This window comes from Bradysia coprophila, chromosome II (assembly GCF_014529535.1).
Source record: "Bradysia coprophila strain Holo2 chromosome II, BU_Bcop_v1, whole genome shotgun sequence".
In the NCBI taxonomy this organism is placed as follows: domain Eukaryota; kingdom Metazoa; phylum Arthropoda; class Insecta; order Diptera; family Sciaridae; genus Bradysia; species Bradysia coprophila.
Window position 1 is genome coordinate 6,783,397 of NC_050735.1, and position 16,000 is coordinate 6,799,396.

The 16,000-nt window shown below is 38.6% G+C and overlaps 3 protein-coding genes across 9 annotated transcripts in view; 2 read left to right on the forward strand and 1 right to left on the reverse strand.

Moving 5' to 3' along the window:
- Window positions 1-1,376: 1,376 nt before the first annotated feature.
- LOC119069747 (zinc finger FYVE domain-containing protein 1-like) lies at window positions 1,377-7,336 on the forward strand. 4 transcript variants are annotated; one of them, XM_037173908.1, is made up of 10 exons: window positions 1,377-1,601; window positions 1,726-2,116; window positions 4,369-5,173; window positions 5,234-5,315; window positions 5,388-5,517; window positions 5,581-5,978; window positions 6,049-6,247; window positions 6,396-6,588; window positions 6,693-6,800; window positions 6,873-7,335. In XM_037173908.1, the coding sequence occupies exons 2-10, from the start codon at window positions 2,030-2,032 to the stop codon at window positions 7,163-7,165; spliced, it is 2,295 nt and encodes a 764-aa protein (XP_037029803.1). In that variant the 5' UTR covers window positions 1,377-1,601; window positions 1,726-2,029; the 3' UTR covers window positions 7,166-7,335. The 4 variants fall into 4 exon arrangements, with proteins under 4 accessions (XP_037029803.1, XP_037029787.1, XP_037029785.1 ...); XM_037173892.1 differs by having other exon boundaries at window positions 1,378-1,601; window positions 6,660-6,800; window positions 6,873-7,334; XM_037173890.1 differs by having other exon boundaries at window positions 1,378-2,116; window positions 6,660-6,800; window positions 6,873-7,336.
- Window positions 7,337-8,676: 1,340 nt separating this feature from the next.
- On the reverse strand, window positions 8,677-12,183 carry LOC119069738 (leucine-rich PPR motif-containing protein, mitochondrial). Its single transcript, XM_037173880.1, has 3 exons — window positions 10,121-12,183; window positions 9,929-10,048; window positions 8,677-9,859 (listed from the first exon to the last, which is right to left on the reverse strand). The coding sequence occupies exons 1-3, from the start codon at window positions 12,105-12,107 to the stop codon at window positions 8,880-8,882; spliced, it is 3,087 nt and encodes a 1,028-aa protein (XP_037029775.1). The 5' UTR covers window positions 12,108-12,183; the 3' UTR covers window positions 8,677-8,879.
- Window positions 12,184-14,194: 2,011 nt separating this feature from the next.
- Window positions 14,195-16,000, forward strand: part of LOC119069810 — a 34,124-nt gene continuing 32,318 nt past the window's right edge. For 3 of the 4 annotated variants that reach the window (XM_037173972.1, XM_037173986.1, XM_037173994.1), the window contains exon 1: window positions 14,195-14,685. The gene's annotated coding sequence lies outside the window, so the exon portion shown is untranslated. Of the gene's footprint in view, window positions 14,712-16,000 lie in introns of all 4 variants that reach the window. The other variant, XM_037173981.1, reaches the window with a different exon arrangement.

Below are 16,000 nucleotides of genomic sequence, written 5' to 3' on the forward strand. Positions count from 1 at the left end.
CATTCAGACGCACGGCTTAGCACAATAGTTCGATGCAAATGACACCTTTTTTTTGAAATGGTTAACTATGATTCACTTGTGTTTCACAAAATGTTGTGCCTATCATAAAACAGATGGCCCAGGTTTCTAAGCAATTTTGTGTTTTTAAAAGAAAGAAGAGATGGCGTTTATAGCAAACTTTCGTGCCACTCGTCTGAATGGCGTTACCTCCACACTATGTTTACCTAGACAATTTCCAATTGAAATGGGCGTGGAATTTGATTTAGAATGTCGATGATAAAAATTCTGTTTTTTTCACGTAAAAGAAAAGTTTACGCTTTCTTGGGCTAGCATTCTGTAAAAAGTTTTATTTTTTATTTTTCAGGTAGCATTTCGCTCAAAGCCAGCTTAATCAAAATTAAAGCTCGGAACAGATCAGATTAAACTAAAAAATTTCAGATCAGATTGAAACATTTTCAGATCAGATATGAACTTAATCTGAGAAATGCGATCTGAAATTTTCAGATTCAAATCAGATTCAGATCAGATTACATCTGAGCTGAATCTGAAATTTCAGATCGTCTTTTTTCAGATTCAGATCAGATAAAAGTGATATGTTCCGAGCTTTAAGTTCATAGTTCACACCCGCTTCCAATGTTTAGTTTCTCGGAAAACCACCCCAAAATTACAAAGTTCAGAAAAATGTTGGCGCGAAATTCCTACTATAGCCGCTTGGGGCGAGATTCCTCAAAAACTCGGTGCCTCCTACCTTTCTACGTCTAAATTCACAGTCATTCGTACCTCGCATTCGACTCGGATCAACAAAATTCAAACAAAGCCCTAGTAAAACTAAAAGTCTCAAAAGTTCCAAAAGAGACGTCTCTCTTTGTATTGTGAGACGTGAGACGTCTCTTTTCGAACCTTTGAGACTTATTTTTATTCGGGAGAGCATCAAATCCCAACGTGTAAAATATAACGAAAAATTGTGAAGACTTTCTCCCAGCATTCGTATGAGAATTCGTAATTTGACACTTGCATGTATAAAATCCTTTTAGAGCTGTCAAGTTACGAATGTTTCGAGAATCGGTGCCCTGGGCGAAGATTTTCATGCCTTTCTTAAGTTTAAAGAACTCGTACATAGCTTGAAAGTTCTTATAGGATTTTATACATGTGCGTGCAACTGTCAAGTAACGAATTCTAAAAGTTACGAATGTTTCTAGAATCGGCGCCCTGACTATTATAATACTTCTTATACAAGATAGAATAAAACAAAAAAATTAAATTCATCCCGCCCAAATATGCGTTCACTTTAACAGCTTTAACATGAAGAAAGAATCACTTCTCGCGTTTCTTCTGGTATCGTTTCCCCCGTCATAATCAAACGTCAAACCTAGTACAACCACACGCAGTGTGTGAGTCAAGAAAACAAGAAAAGGTGTAAGTGAACGAAATGACATTGAAATGAAAAATAAAACAAATAAATTGAAACTTTAAATCGTTTTACTATTGTAATCAATGTGAATAGAATTTCAAAGAATTTTCGAAGTAAATCAAATGATAAAACCAAACTCCATCAGATTTTAAGACAATAAAAGTGGCAGTGATATCGACCTTGAAATGAGGTGTGAAAATTCAATTCCTTTGTAGCAAAAATTTATTAAACTTTTGTCTGACAACATTTTACTATAATATTCTTTCCATAAAACCAGATAAGAAACTTTTTTTCTTTTCATTCAATTTGTTTAGGACAATTTTTTATTTGTGATAACATGATGAAAATGCGATTCATTTTTGTTGATAAAAGTGATTTGATATAAGCAAATGCGACTGAGACGAGTGTAATAAATTTAGTGTACAATAAACAGACTTGCATTCTACAATAAACAAATTTGCAAGGAGTGTCGACGAAAAGTCTCTCTCTCTCGAGTCGTCGACCGCGACCTCATTGCCAATTATATTATAGGAAAAGTAATTCATACGCACAAGAACGATATTGTAAAGTGTTAAGAAGTGTGTTGTTTACATTTTCTTCCGAACGAAAACATTCTCCATGTCCAACATGACAAAGCACAATAACTTTAAGAATGACAGCCCTTCGATCATGGAGCCACTCGAATCCCCATCGTTAACGCTAGAGGTAAGAAAGTGATTTTTATTATTGGATATTTCCGATCCAACTTAATTAATACAATTGCGTTTGTCACGTTTGATGTTTGATGCGATAGTGATTATAATATTTAACCCAATATATTGCGTCGTACATTCGTCGCACGTTCAATAGATTTTTTTTTTCGACTTCGTTTCTTCTCGAATGAGTTTAGTCAATTTTTATTTTAAAATTGTTGATGTATTTGAGTTTATCAATTGCAGAAAAAAAAAGTAAAACGACAACAATCGATTACTCTGTCTCTTTTTGTGGAGCAGCGCGACAAAATCTCTCATCGCTTTCCTTTTTGATGATATTTTATCTTTGCATTGAGATGGCTAATATGAAAAAAATCATGCAAAAGGCCAATCGAATGCGTAACCAATAACCATGAAACTGTTGTCAGATAACAATAACGTTTGTTTAGGTAGTTGCAGTCAGCGAGAGGCGAGTTCTATTAAACGGTCATGTTATCATCATTTTAAAGTAAACAATTGAACAACTTATTACAATGTAATCGAACGTTTGCCATTTCGTTCTCGAAACCTTTGACGATATCAGTGAAATAATCAATCGCTTCATAATCCCCTGCTATCGATAGGCACTTGAATTTCAGTAACACTAAATAAAAATAGTTAAATGAAGAATGTGATCAGTATTGGGAGCTAAGTGATTAAGTTAACAACATTGTACAAAGGGCCAATATTTCCAAACTCAGCATTTTTCCCGCAGCCTGTCATGAGCAATAAAAGCCTCGATGAGGTAGATGTAATTGTGTAATTCTGTTATGAACAAGAAACTACATAGCCCTCAGCGTCCATTGAATAATCGAATAGTAGAATTCATTAGAGTGTTTCTAATGAAACTTTTGATATTTTGGGATATTTTTGCTTTGAGGAAAGGAGTACTGAGAAGACCAAAATTGTTTTGATTGTTAACGTCATCTTTGGTGCACTTGCAGTCATCGCACCAAGGAATCGGAGTTTTAAAGAGCTTATAAAGGTGAAGACTCGCCTAAGTTTAAAATTAACGATTTTACGAAGGTCGTTTAAAATCACTGAAGATTAAATTTTATGGATTAGTCTTACTGGTGGAGGAACATGTCTACGACTAGTTACAAGAAAAGAAATTTTTAAAGACAATCGTACGAATGACCTTTTGTATAAAAAAATTCGTACAAATCACTGTTGAATCGGATAACATCTTTAAAGCGTTGTGTGCGCTCGTACAACCCGTTTTCAAAAATTCCATTTTTTGTGGCCAATAGCAGACATGTCCCTCTATCAATATGAGCAATTACCAAATGTGCCACTACTAACAGAGCCATTTTTAAAATTGAACGTGTCTCCTCCAGATTCCCTTACACCAATAGGACCAATTTTTACCAATCATAAACATTACTTTTTGAATTACAACCTCCTCCGATTATAACCCCAATAAACTCTGCAGCACTCACTCTGTATCCTAGAAGTCCTGACACCTGATGCTCCTAATGCACCGATTGATGCGGTTGAAAATCAATAATTTTTACTCCGAGCTAATGGAACGAATGTTTTCGTATGTGGTATTATAGTAATATGGCATTCGCTTCGAACCATGACCTTTTTTCTGAATGGACATGATTGTAACACCCAGAGAGGAAAGTTGAGCGATTTTATTTAATGGGATAAAGCCTCGGCTTGGGATGTGGATAACATTGTAGAGCTTAAGTATCTTCAGCAAACAACTAGCTATTAATCAGATGAATCATCTTCTGCAAGTTTCAGCGATCGGCTGCATACAAACTTAAAAGTTATAGCTCGGCTAAGGCCATTTTTTGCGTTTTTTATTTTAAACTAGCCTTAGCCGAGACATAACTTTTAATTTTGTATGAAGTCGAACGCTAACACCATCAAAAGATGATTCCTCTAATTATTTGCTGAAGACAATTACGCTCTACAATGTCATTTACACCCCAAGCCTCGGTTTAAGCCGAATAAATTCGCTCAGGTCTCCACCATACGATAAATTTAAAAACAAATATTAGAAAGTGATATGCTCGCTCACACAGGCTCTTGGTCTAAATATAACTGCCAGGCATATTTTTAGAAATTTAATTCCTAAAAAATTCGAAAACTTGGGAATTTTAAGGATTTTTCTTAAAAGAATTTTTCTGGAATTAATTTCCTAAAAATTGGCTCCAAAAACTTTCGAATTTGAGGTGTTTTGCAGTGTCAATAAATTTAAAATCATTTTTTTTACAGAGCGACCTTAATGATGCCATACAGACTGATATACTAGGGGACGCATTATCCAGTATAAGATTGAACTCAAATCCGATGAGGCCCATGTACATAACAAACGATACAACTAACCTGTACACCAAAAATGATCCATTATCAAATGTACCACCAAACACACCATTACCAATGACCGCCGTGTTCGATAACGATTATCAGCGTAAACCAACGAAAACTCTTTTACTTCATCATACCGCCGACGAACTCAATTCCATAAACATGCACTACGAAAAAAGTTTTCTACTGATGGATGGCAAGGAGCGATTGTGTGTGCCAACGGCAGAATTATTCTGCAAACAACTCGGCTGTAAACCGGACTCAAAAATCAAAGTGGTGTCGATATTTGGTAACACCGGCGACGGCAAGTCCCACACGATGAATCATTTATTCTTCGATGGTGCTACGGAAGAAGTGTTCCGAACGTCCGAATCACAGGATTCGTGTACGCTAGGTGTTTGGGCCGCGTATCAACCGACCACCGGTGTATTGTGTCTTGATACGGAAGGACTGCTCGGTATTACAGAGAATGAGAGTCGACGGATGAGAATGCTGTTGAAATTGTTGGCGATATCGGACATTGTGATTTATCGAACGAGATCCGAAAGACTGCACAGCGATATGTTTACGTTTTTAGGGACCGCATCACAGGCGTTTTGCAAATTTTTTTCGGCTGCATTGCAATCATTCGAATTACCCGGATCGCCACAGGCACTAGGACCAGCCGTTATCATATTCCATGAGACACGAAATACCAAGGTTATCGAAGCAAGTAGGTCACACATTCTGTTGTTATGCTAACGTGTGCTAAGTCTTTGATTGAATTCACCAGGTGGTGATAAAAGTGCTGAAGACATTTTGCGTGAGCGTTTCGCTGCTAAGAATAGTAATATCGATGCATTTAGTTCAATAAGGTATGGAAACGGACATAATTGCGAAGACGGAAGAGGTGGTTCGAGTAAATAAAATTTATTTTCACGTTCCAGATATGTTGGCGTACAGACATCTGTCCCACCCACAAACTATACATTCTTAACGATAGCTTTGAACGCTGAACTAAACAATACAACCGTACGAAGTAGACGTCAGCCCGAAGTTGTATTCAAGGCGCTTGACGTAAGTATTCCTAATTCATCGCACTGATCCGTCAAAATAGCAAATCTTTGGTTCGCCTTGCAGGCACTGAATATGAAATTCAACGGAAAAATATCAGAAACCTCCATCAATCCGTTCCCCGAACAGTATTTCACGTGTGGAGTGCACTGTGAATCGTGCAAGGAACGCTGTGAACGATCTATGGGCCATGTTATCGAGGGCGAAGAGCATCGGAATAAGAACCGGTGCCGGTACCAGCATCAGTTCGAGAATAAAGTCTACCTGTGTCGCATGTGCTTAACGAATGGACGCGAGGTTATTGTAAAAATAACGGCACAATCGACCAACGATTCCAAATCGTGGTTGGGATTGGCGAAATTTGCATGGAGCGGATCGGTCATTGAATGTCCGAATTGTGGCGAAATATTCCGGGCTAGGCAATATTGGTATGGAAACTCAAATCCAGAGGATAAGGCTGTGAGGTGAGTGGCTGGCTGCAATTCGTCATGGTATTGGTCCGTCGGTTTATTATCCGGAAAATTGACATTTTAGATCAGAGATTGTTCATGTGTGGAAAAGTGGAAAAGTGTCGGGCGAACTGCCTGCACATTCTGCACAAATGGCATTGGATGGTGTAAATTATCTAACGGAAACAGTGGGCAAAATTGGCGCTCAGCCGTTAAAAGCGGTTACAAGTTGGGTGGCAGACAAAGCGGCACCTTCGTACTGGAGACCAAACTTTGATATTATTGTAAGTCAAAATTCAAAGATTTTTATGAATGCACAGAGGTCTACTATTCTGTTAAACGTTTCGTTGGAAAATACCAAACTCATGTGGCGCTGACTTCCGGTGACTCTGTAAGTTAGTCTAAGCTCTGAACCCTGAACGTCTGTTTTAGGTGTGCAACTCGTGTAAAATAAACTTCGAGCATAACGACTTAAGAAAGCACCACTGTCGAGCCTGTGGCGAAGGATACTGCAATCAATGTTCCACCAGTGAAATGCCAGTTCCGGCTCGTGGTTGGCCGTATCCAGTTCGTGTTTGTGATAGTTGTAAAGAGATTTTAGCGAAGAAACACGATGCGTGTCCAGGTATATTTCGCTGTTTCAATTATTGTTCCTTCAGTTGACTTAATTCCATTGTGAAAATTCATTTCATTAAGACCAAATTCAAAGAATCATAAATTCACCTGCAGGAAGTGTTAGTAATGGATTGGACGAACAAGACGTTCGTGTCCGTCGCTATGGTGAAGTGGTCGTAAACACATTGTCGACCGTACGAACGGTATTTGATTATCCGAAAGGTATTATCCGGATCGAAACATCCGCAGTCAATCCCGAATGACGCATGATCTAAGCGACAAATATGATTTCAGACTTTATAAAGGAATCGGCACGTCCATCGTACTGGGTGCCCGATACCGAAGCACCCGATTGTTCGGTGTGCAAATCCACGTTCGGCACAGCTGAAGAATTGTCGGCGAAATTGGAGCAGAGCCGTTCGTCACCATTGCGGATATTATGTGATCGATTGCGTCATCATTGTCGCAGTTGCGGTCAAGCGGTGTGTGAGAATTGCTCGAAGGGTAGACGACCGGTTCCGGATCGCGGATGGATGAGTGATGTACGGGTTTGCGATCCATGTAACAAGCCAGACGCGTTGTGTTAGTGTTGAAGTGATTTTTTTTTTCAAATTTACCTTTGTTGAATCCAGCCGATTCCGTTCATATTGATTTTGTATTTTGTTCTCTGCTCGTCGTCGGACTTGCTGTTTTTTTAATTCAAAATTGTTAGACAAGAATATTGTAACCAAAGAAGAAGAGACAGTTTTTGAAACAGATTTTATTGATTTCTCCAATGGGTTTTTGCTCGACATGTTCGAAGTGATGCGCATTGCTTTATAGATCATTCAGTTTTCAGAAAGGTATCCCCAGTGAAAATGGAATCTACAATTTGTCGAAAGGAGAAATCTCATCACTCCTAAAATTCGATTTTCTTTTGAGGAGTGAAGTTTGAACATTTCGACAAATTGGGTATTCCATTTTCACTCTCGAAGGCATAGCTTAGAACTCGTGGCACTCACAGTAAATTGATCATAGGATTCGTATTCGGCTAACGTTTTGATTGTTGAGTGTTGACTAAAAAACTATGATACTAACCGCGGGAACCTTACAGAAGATCCGTAACGGAACGGAAGATAGGGAGACGGATATCATGCTTGTGTTAACGCAGTATTTCGAAATTAATGAGTTTCGCATTACGTTTCTGCGTCATTAATTTGCATTGCATTGCCGGTGAGCATTGATTAAAAATCGGAAGCAGGTTAAGTTCAGGTCAGTCGCCTCACCTAGTCGTACACAATAGTACAATCGTACAATCGTACACAAAGCGCCAATATAGAAATTTGAAGAAAAATTGAATAAGTCATCGTCCGATCGACCAGTATGGTCAAGTCGGGCCTGAGTCAACAACACTCAACACTACATTTATGTTGCAAATATACCTATTCAAGGTATAAGCACCAAACAGGCCAACTTTTTCAATCTATGAGATTGGACCTGACGTTAACCAGTTAAGAGATCTAAGATTTTGAATAGGCTGTAAGTTCTGACAAGTTATTTTTATTCGACGGAAAACATTGTTCTAAGCAAAAAGTTGTTCAACGGACTGTGACTGAGATCTGCTTCGCCTTTTTTTTTTAATAAACTTTTGATTGAAAAAATGTTTTCCTTGAAGCAGGCAGCCGCTAAATATTTTCGGGAGGCCGGTAGAGGAATGTTTCCCGTCGATTAAAAATAATTTGGGAAAACTTCTACATCGCCCATTGTTATTGGAACAGTAGATTCAAATTCCTACAACAAATGAACTCTCGTATCGATCAAAATTTATTGATTGCTCATGACAGAGACGATGTTCTCCATCTCCAGTCTGTGATCAGTTTTTCACTTTAATCGTGAAGAACCTTTCTCAGTGCGAATTGAACTGAAATGACTTCACCGCAATGTCCAATATGATTTTATTAAATGAACATGTAAACTTCCCTGTACCTGTAGCTTAGATTGATTGTTCACTCAAACTACATCAGCAAAAAACCGATTCTGTGTAGAACGAAGAAATTACTCCAAAAACGTACATGTACATTGGCCAACGACCACATTTTTTATTGTAAAAAATACTCCGAACATTTTACATTATTTTTATTCGATCATCTAAAATAACGAATTTAATGATACAACTTGGCGGTGTACAACGTTCGCCGTGCTAGGACTTGCTAGGACGATGTTTTTAAAACGTTTGTTTTGTAACAGTTAGACGAATTAAAAATTCTTTGTATACTTTAAGCCACGCAGCGTTCTTTCAACTATATACTCATACCATCATGTCTACGACCTCCTCAAGTGCATCTGCAACACTGTCGGCAATTCCAAATTGTTTTTCTCAAACAAATCGACCACTTTTCTCGTGAAGTCCTTTGTCAATCGGATGTCCTCGTCTTCAGCCATCCGTTCGAACAGTGACAACGCGCCCGAGAAATTATTTTCCTTAACGTATTCATTCAACAGTAGATTATACAAATCTTCTTCCTTAAACGCACTGGACAGACGGCCCATCAAGCCTCGACTGCATTTAGCCAATTTGAAGAGTGTCGCTTCAGCACTGACTGAGCCGAGATATTCGCATTGTTTCATCAGCAATTCCGCATTGAAATCCAATTTCGGATCCATTAGCAGTTTGCGCAGTTGACCTTCAGTACCGGCTTTGGCCACAGCGACTATCAACGATACGTTAGCATTCCGTGTTCCATGTACGGACACCACAGTTCGTGCAAGTTTGCCCAGCATCTCTTTCGCTTCGACTGGTGAAATTGGACCGTTGCCATCCTCCCGATTCGACAGTTCAATCAATGTGGTCATCAACTCAAAGTGCATCGGCGTTTTCTTATATTTCGCGACAAGTTTTTCGAATTCCGTCACCGCTTTGGATATTTCATTTTTCAGTAAGTATTCCTTGATGATCGGACCTCCCAGTGTGTTGTGAAAGCTACAGTAGCCGAGCTTCATGAGAAATTGAAGGAATTCGTCGGATTGATTAACTGATGAACCGGTTTTTGCACTGACCGTCGCTACATTCGTCAGCAGAGCCCAAATGTTCTTATGGCAATGTGTGCCACCTTTAAGGTTTGACTTAGCACGATCTTGTAAAATTTTCCTCGCCGGTTCGATGCGCTCATTTTCGATCATCAACGAAGCCAAATCGATTACTTTGAATTCGTCAATGGGAAACGAGGGATGCATTTTCTTCAGCTGTTTGAAAGTTTTCTCAGCTTCGCTTAAATTCTTTGTGTGAACCATCAACTCCATTACTGGAATGAGTAAAGGTTTCGTTGAGTTGCAACGACATTGCAATTAAAATATTTTTTCCGAATTCTTACCACTGCCTAACATCCCCGGACTGCATTCGACTTTATTCTCTTTGCACAATTGATTGACTTCCAGTGCTCGGTCGTATTTTCCCGTACGCACCAGTAGTTGCAGCAGTCGTCGAAGAACACCTACGTGCGGATGAAAAATTAACTTTAGTCAGAATCCGGCCATTCATCTACTAATTGCCGTGCTGTACTCACCCCGACAATTCAAATTCTTCGATTGCAGTTCAATCAAATGGCATTCCAGTTCGGCTACAGTCATATCTCGAGGATGTTTCACCATGCCGGTTTGCGCCGGTGGCGTTTCAATTGTTTTGTCTAACATTTTTTGCAGCAGCACCGTAGCCTTCTTATGGGACTCAACTGGTAGATTATTTCGGACATGCACTAGCAACTGATCGTATGTGACGGTGGGAATTTTAATTCCGATTGCGTGGAACTCATTCAAAAGTGATACAAATACCGATGCATCGATAGTCCTGCCGTTCCTGGCAATAGATTCGATCAATATTCGCCCGACCAAGTCACAATCATCTTTTTGCATTCTCGTTCTGATTGTGTGAACCAATTGGGCGAACGCAGTGATCGGAGATTTTGCGTTTAATTTCCTTACAGTCGAAATCAAAAAGCCGAGAAGTTGGTCACCGTCAACTTTCGTCTTGTGTGCCCTCAATATATCTAAAGCTCCGTTCACTTCTAATTGGTAAAGTAACTGGCACAAGGCTGGGGTCAGTAGCACATTAATGGGAACACCTTCGTCGCAAAGTGTTTTGAGTCCTTGTTTTGCGTTTTTCATGGTAATCTTAAGCTTCGGCAGCACGTAGTGAATGAGTGTTTCTTCATCTACCGGAACGTTCAGGTTTTTCATTTCCTTCAACACAATCAGTATGCCAGTCTCTCCGCTCACACGGTGTTGCTGTAGAAATATTGGCCAAAAGTAATGCGGGCGCAGTGGCTCTATTCCATTCAGATATTTGAGGCAATCCAACGAATTCGGTGAATTTGATCTTAACATCAATTCGCAGCAACAGTGCACTGCTCGTTTGTTGCGGTCTGAGTCGACGAGTCTCTGAGCGATTTGAATAATTTTCCGCCAGTCATCATTGTGACGAACCATTTCGTTGATGAAGAACATGCCAAACGAATCTGTACTCTCGCCGTCGGTGAATTTGATTTTTTGTAAATTGTCGATGATGGAGTAAGCCACCTCAACTTTGTCCATGTTTATAAGTTCGGTGCAAATGTTACGGAGTCCAGGAACCACGTTCTTATTAAGTAACGTGTCGACTGGCAATAGTTTCATTGCTTTTCGTACCAAATCAATGCAGTCATTAACGGCTGCCGTTCTGATTATTAAGAATGATTGCTCTTGACTGAATGTACCGCCATGCTCAGACAGTACTTTGGTAGCCTTCGCGACGTCGCCATTTTCTATGTAGGCTCGTAACAGATACGTATACGTTTCAGATGAAGGAGGTAGATTGGCCGACACCATGGTCTCTAAGACCTTTTCACAGTTCACCACACTCTTATTCTGTGAATGACCCAATATCAGCGCATTGAATAGATTCTCTGTCAACGGAAACCCTCGGTTCTTTATGTCCGATAACACTTTGACGATTCCATCGCAATCTGTCCCATTTTCGCACACCAAATGCAGAAACTCTTCGTACACTTCCACATCTCCATCACAATTATGTTGAGTTAAGAATGCATTGAAATCCTCAATGGTTCGACCGATGACTTTGTACGCACGTAACAGTGCGATAATTTGCTCCTTACTTGGTTGGCCGCTTTTCAAAATTCCTTCATTCCAAATGGTGTCGATGAGTTTCGATTTGTCCTGCTTGTCCATGTCGGGCAGCATTGTGCAACATTCCAATAGGAAAGCGCCTTCACTTGGCGACACATACTCTTTCACAGCTGAGTTGATGACATTATGCAATAGTTTGTAATTGACACGCTGCAGGTTACTGGCATCCAGAGATAGGTAGTCCATCAGTTTTGTCAGGTTAACCGGCTTTGCATTGGATGTTTCGCTGGTGTTTTCAGCTGAGCGCTCCGTATTTTGAAGAGATGAAACATTGCTTTCGATTTGGTGACTTCGTCTGTAGTTGAACACAATAACTCTAGTCGGATACAGTGTTGGTGCTCGTCGAAGCAAATGTGTAATTATTGCTGCCATTTCGATAAATCGGGAATAAAGACGGCAACAAAAATGAAAACAAATTGCACAACAAATTTTTTGGTTATATTGTGACAGTTGCTGTCAAAAAGATACGAGATCGGGGCTGTCATTGTCGCGTCATAAAAGCGAATGATTTTGTCCCAAAAATTTGTGCGTTCAACTAACATGAAAGCGGGAATTTTCGAAAATTTCCGAGTATGAATTATTCGCAACGATTCTAAAATAGTTTTCTCAACGAATCTTAGACCCTCCCCATGCGCAAAGCTCAAGACTCTCGAGTCGGGAGAAAATCTTTTCTCGAAGCGTATGACTACGTAAACATCGCTTGTTTACTGAAAAACACTTGTCGAATTGTTCAAGTAGACTAAACTTTTTAAGCTAAAGTTGGCATTGACATTAAAGCCCCCTCATTGTAAATCTAAAAATCAAACTGATCAGAACACCTTAAATTTACGCTCGACAAAATCAGAACATCAAAATCCGAAATGTTTTCCACAAAATTCTTGCAAGCAAGTAAAACTTTAATGGCAAATGGAGCTTTCAGAAATGCTACTGCAGTTCGCCACATGAGCATCGATAAAAGCGACGTCGACAAATGTGTCGGTTATGGACAAAAACCGCTATCCAGATGTGTGAAGAAAGTAGCATCCGGATGTCGGACACCGAATGCCTCCGTTAAATGTGTTTCGCTGAGCATTGAAGTTCCATGCGAAAAGGTCCGACCGCCATTTCCGTCGTTTCTCGAAAAGCTGCAAGCTCAAGATGTGTTCAAATTGCAAAAACACTGTCCGAATGAATGTTGCTGCTTGGAGTCGGATCCTATCAAAAATTCAGCCAAAATTTCGTTTTCTGATGTAAGACATGTGGAAGCTAGGTGTTAGAGAGGATGGTAATCGAAGGATTGTACTCAAAATTTTCATTTCAAAATAAATCTAAATGTCCTGGTAGATGCATCAATTGTGATTCATCCAGTTTCTGGAAATAATATCTTTCTCTAATGTGATAATGTATGGACTCTGGCAAGATGGTCTTGACACTGGAATCAAGAGTTATGCTGTTTTAGGCACTCGTGAGTCACGACTCGTGACGGGGTTGTGTTTATTTAATCAACTCAATAACGAAAAGTGAAACTCTCGTGTCTTTTTTTGACACACATTCAATGCCCAAAAAAGGCTCTAGATGTGTAATTATGACACAAGGCTGCAACCACATTTTTTTTCTTCAAAAGATCAAACGATAGTTTAGACAAAATTTTGCAATAGTTAGTCGGCCATACCAACTGTAAAAATTCTGGAGACAAGCCACTTAAAATAGTTCCATTTCGAGTAGATTATTACTGCAGAATTTCACATAGAAAATCTTTCATTTACGGTACTTTCTCACGTAACACCACTTAAGTTTCGTTAAATGTTTTGTTCATTGATTTGTATACATTTTTAACGTGAATGACATTTTATACGTCCTTGAAAATGAACTTAGATCATCTTCATCAAGGCCGTTTGAAATGTCATACACGTTAGGAAATGCCATACACATCCACGTTAAAAAAATCTTATACAAATGAATGAATTAACGATACATTTAACGAAACTTAAGTGAGGTTATGTCTGAAAGTACCGTATCCTTATACCTTATATGGTGCAGTAGAAGACTAAAACATTGCAGTTTGTAAATACAGCTAATGTCAACCGAATTTGTGTTAAAGTGTGCTTCAGCTGTTTTTCCAACTGGTTCACTCATACAAACACACTGCTTATGTGTGCTCCTACCATACAAGTGCGTTTGACTATGAAATCCGTATTAAAGGTAATTAATACGTACATGCATGTATTGTGTTTGTGTGAGTATAACTAAGACAAAATACCATGTTTTCCATATCCCATCTGATATGTCTTAAGTACAAAAGTCTACATGTTGTCTTTTCACATGCACTCGTAACGAAAAACGTTTGTGTATCATCATAATTTGTGCTAATTTTGGAGTGACCACACATTCTCTTCGAAATTCTAAATTCTATCAGTTGAAATGATTTTCTCCGTCAACATTTACTCATTTTCATTCACATAAACGATCAGTTTTCGGACATGATTTGCCGAGGAAAGATCTCTAAATTGAATGGACCAATTTTCGTTCTTTCAATATTTTCATATTTTTTTCCGAGTCGGTTAATTTATCTAGTGTGAAATCACATCAAAATATACAAAGTGTTTAACGCACCCGTTCGAGATGGAAAATATTTAGAATTTTTTTGTTATACGAAATAATATAATTGAGTTTTTGCTTATAAGATTTTCAGTTATTCGATTAAAGAAAGTCTATTACAGTTAGTCAATTTTTGTACAAAATATTGTTATGGAGGACAGTACAACTTCAGCGGTGCACATTTATTTTTGAAAGAAGCAAAACGGATTGCTAAAAATAAACTTTAATTATTTCTTAAGAATAAAAAAACAGAATGGTGGAATATTATTTATAGTGTTTTGTAACTTCTTCGGTTTATTTCCACATCGATGAAATGTTATGAATTACACACGAATCCCCATCCAGTGATAAACGTGTTAATCCATTTTTTGTCGTGAGTGAACAATTTATCGATACAGTGTACGTACACATTCAACTGGATTATGGACGATATTTTTCGCAGTGTGAATTGCGATAGAGCACTTGTGTCTTTCTTACATGGTTTCAGTCAACATATTGAGTTTCAAAAAATTTAGTTTCTTTTACTGCCTTCCCCATGCGAAAGTTGAACATTACATAGCAATTTGCCCACTGCGAAAATGAACGATTACATGTGTAGTATTGAGTTCATTTTACATGAATGTTTATATGAAATTCAACTTTGGCATGTGGTAGGCGGTAAAACAGAATGCATTGGAAACTGATACGTAATTCATTGATTCGGAAACAACTTTGTCATCCTCGCAAACACCCTTTTGTATTTTTGATCAAATTGCTACGGTAATTGTGGTTCGACAGGTGTCTACCTCGCCTTGACAGTTACCGAAGCTCGTTGCTCAAAAACACATTTAATTTACGTTTATCAGAAAGTTGTTATTTCATGTAACGAACTACTTCCACAGCATTCAATACAATCTACTATTCTACACTTCTAACTGATTACAAAAAGGCCCACCGGGCGGTGAATAGCAAATTTTTTTTTATCATATACTCGCACCATGTTGTGACGTCACGTTTATTTATCTAGAAGGATAAATCTGTTGTCTAGATGGATAAATGGAAACTATTGACAAGTGCAACTGTTGTTATCCCGTTTTCGCTCATATGATAAAATAGAAATCGGCAAGCCTCGATTGTCCGTCTCATGTATCGATTAACAAACGTTTAAAAAGCTCAGCCAGGCCATAATGCTAGTTCGAGTCTGCTTTTCTAAGACCATTCTATTCGTTGCATTTAAATTAATTATTTTTTAGCAAATCTTCCCTGCCCTATTTAACTTGTTGACCCAAGCGATTTCATTTTCACACAAGAATCAAGTTACCATTATTAGTTCCTCAAAAACATATAATTTAGTGTATCCAACTACTGTACCCGAGCTGGTCCACATCACGATTATACTTCATGTGTTTGTAGTTTGCTTTACCGCAAGGGTAAATGAATAAATATAACTCGAAATACCCATTCCCTATTATGCAGTCGATTTTTTTTTTATTTACACACCAGGACACCAGTGTCTATATTCGACAAACATTTTCATGAATTTTTGTGAAATTTCATGACGAAGTCGCAATATTTCAGCACTAGTTAGGAAATATATATTACACACTTGTCACGAAGAAGTCGAGGCTTGCCGAGACTGATAGTGACAAGTGTGTACTCTATTTTATCACATAAGCAAAAACGAGACAACAACATAGACCTGAAGTGAA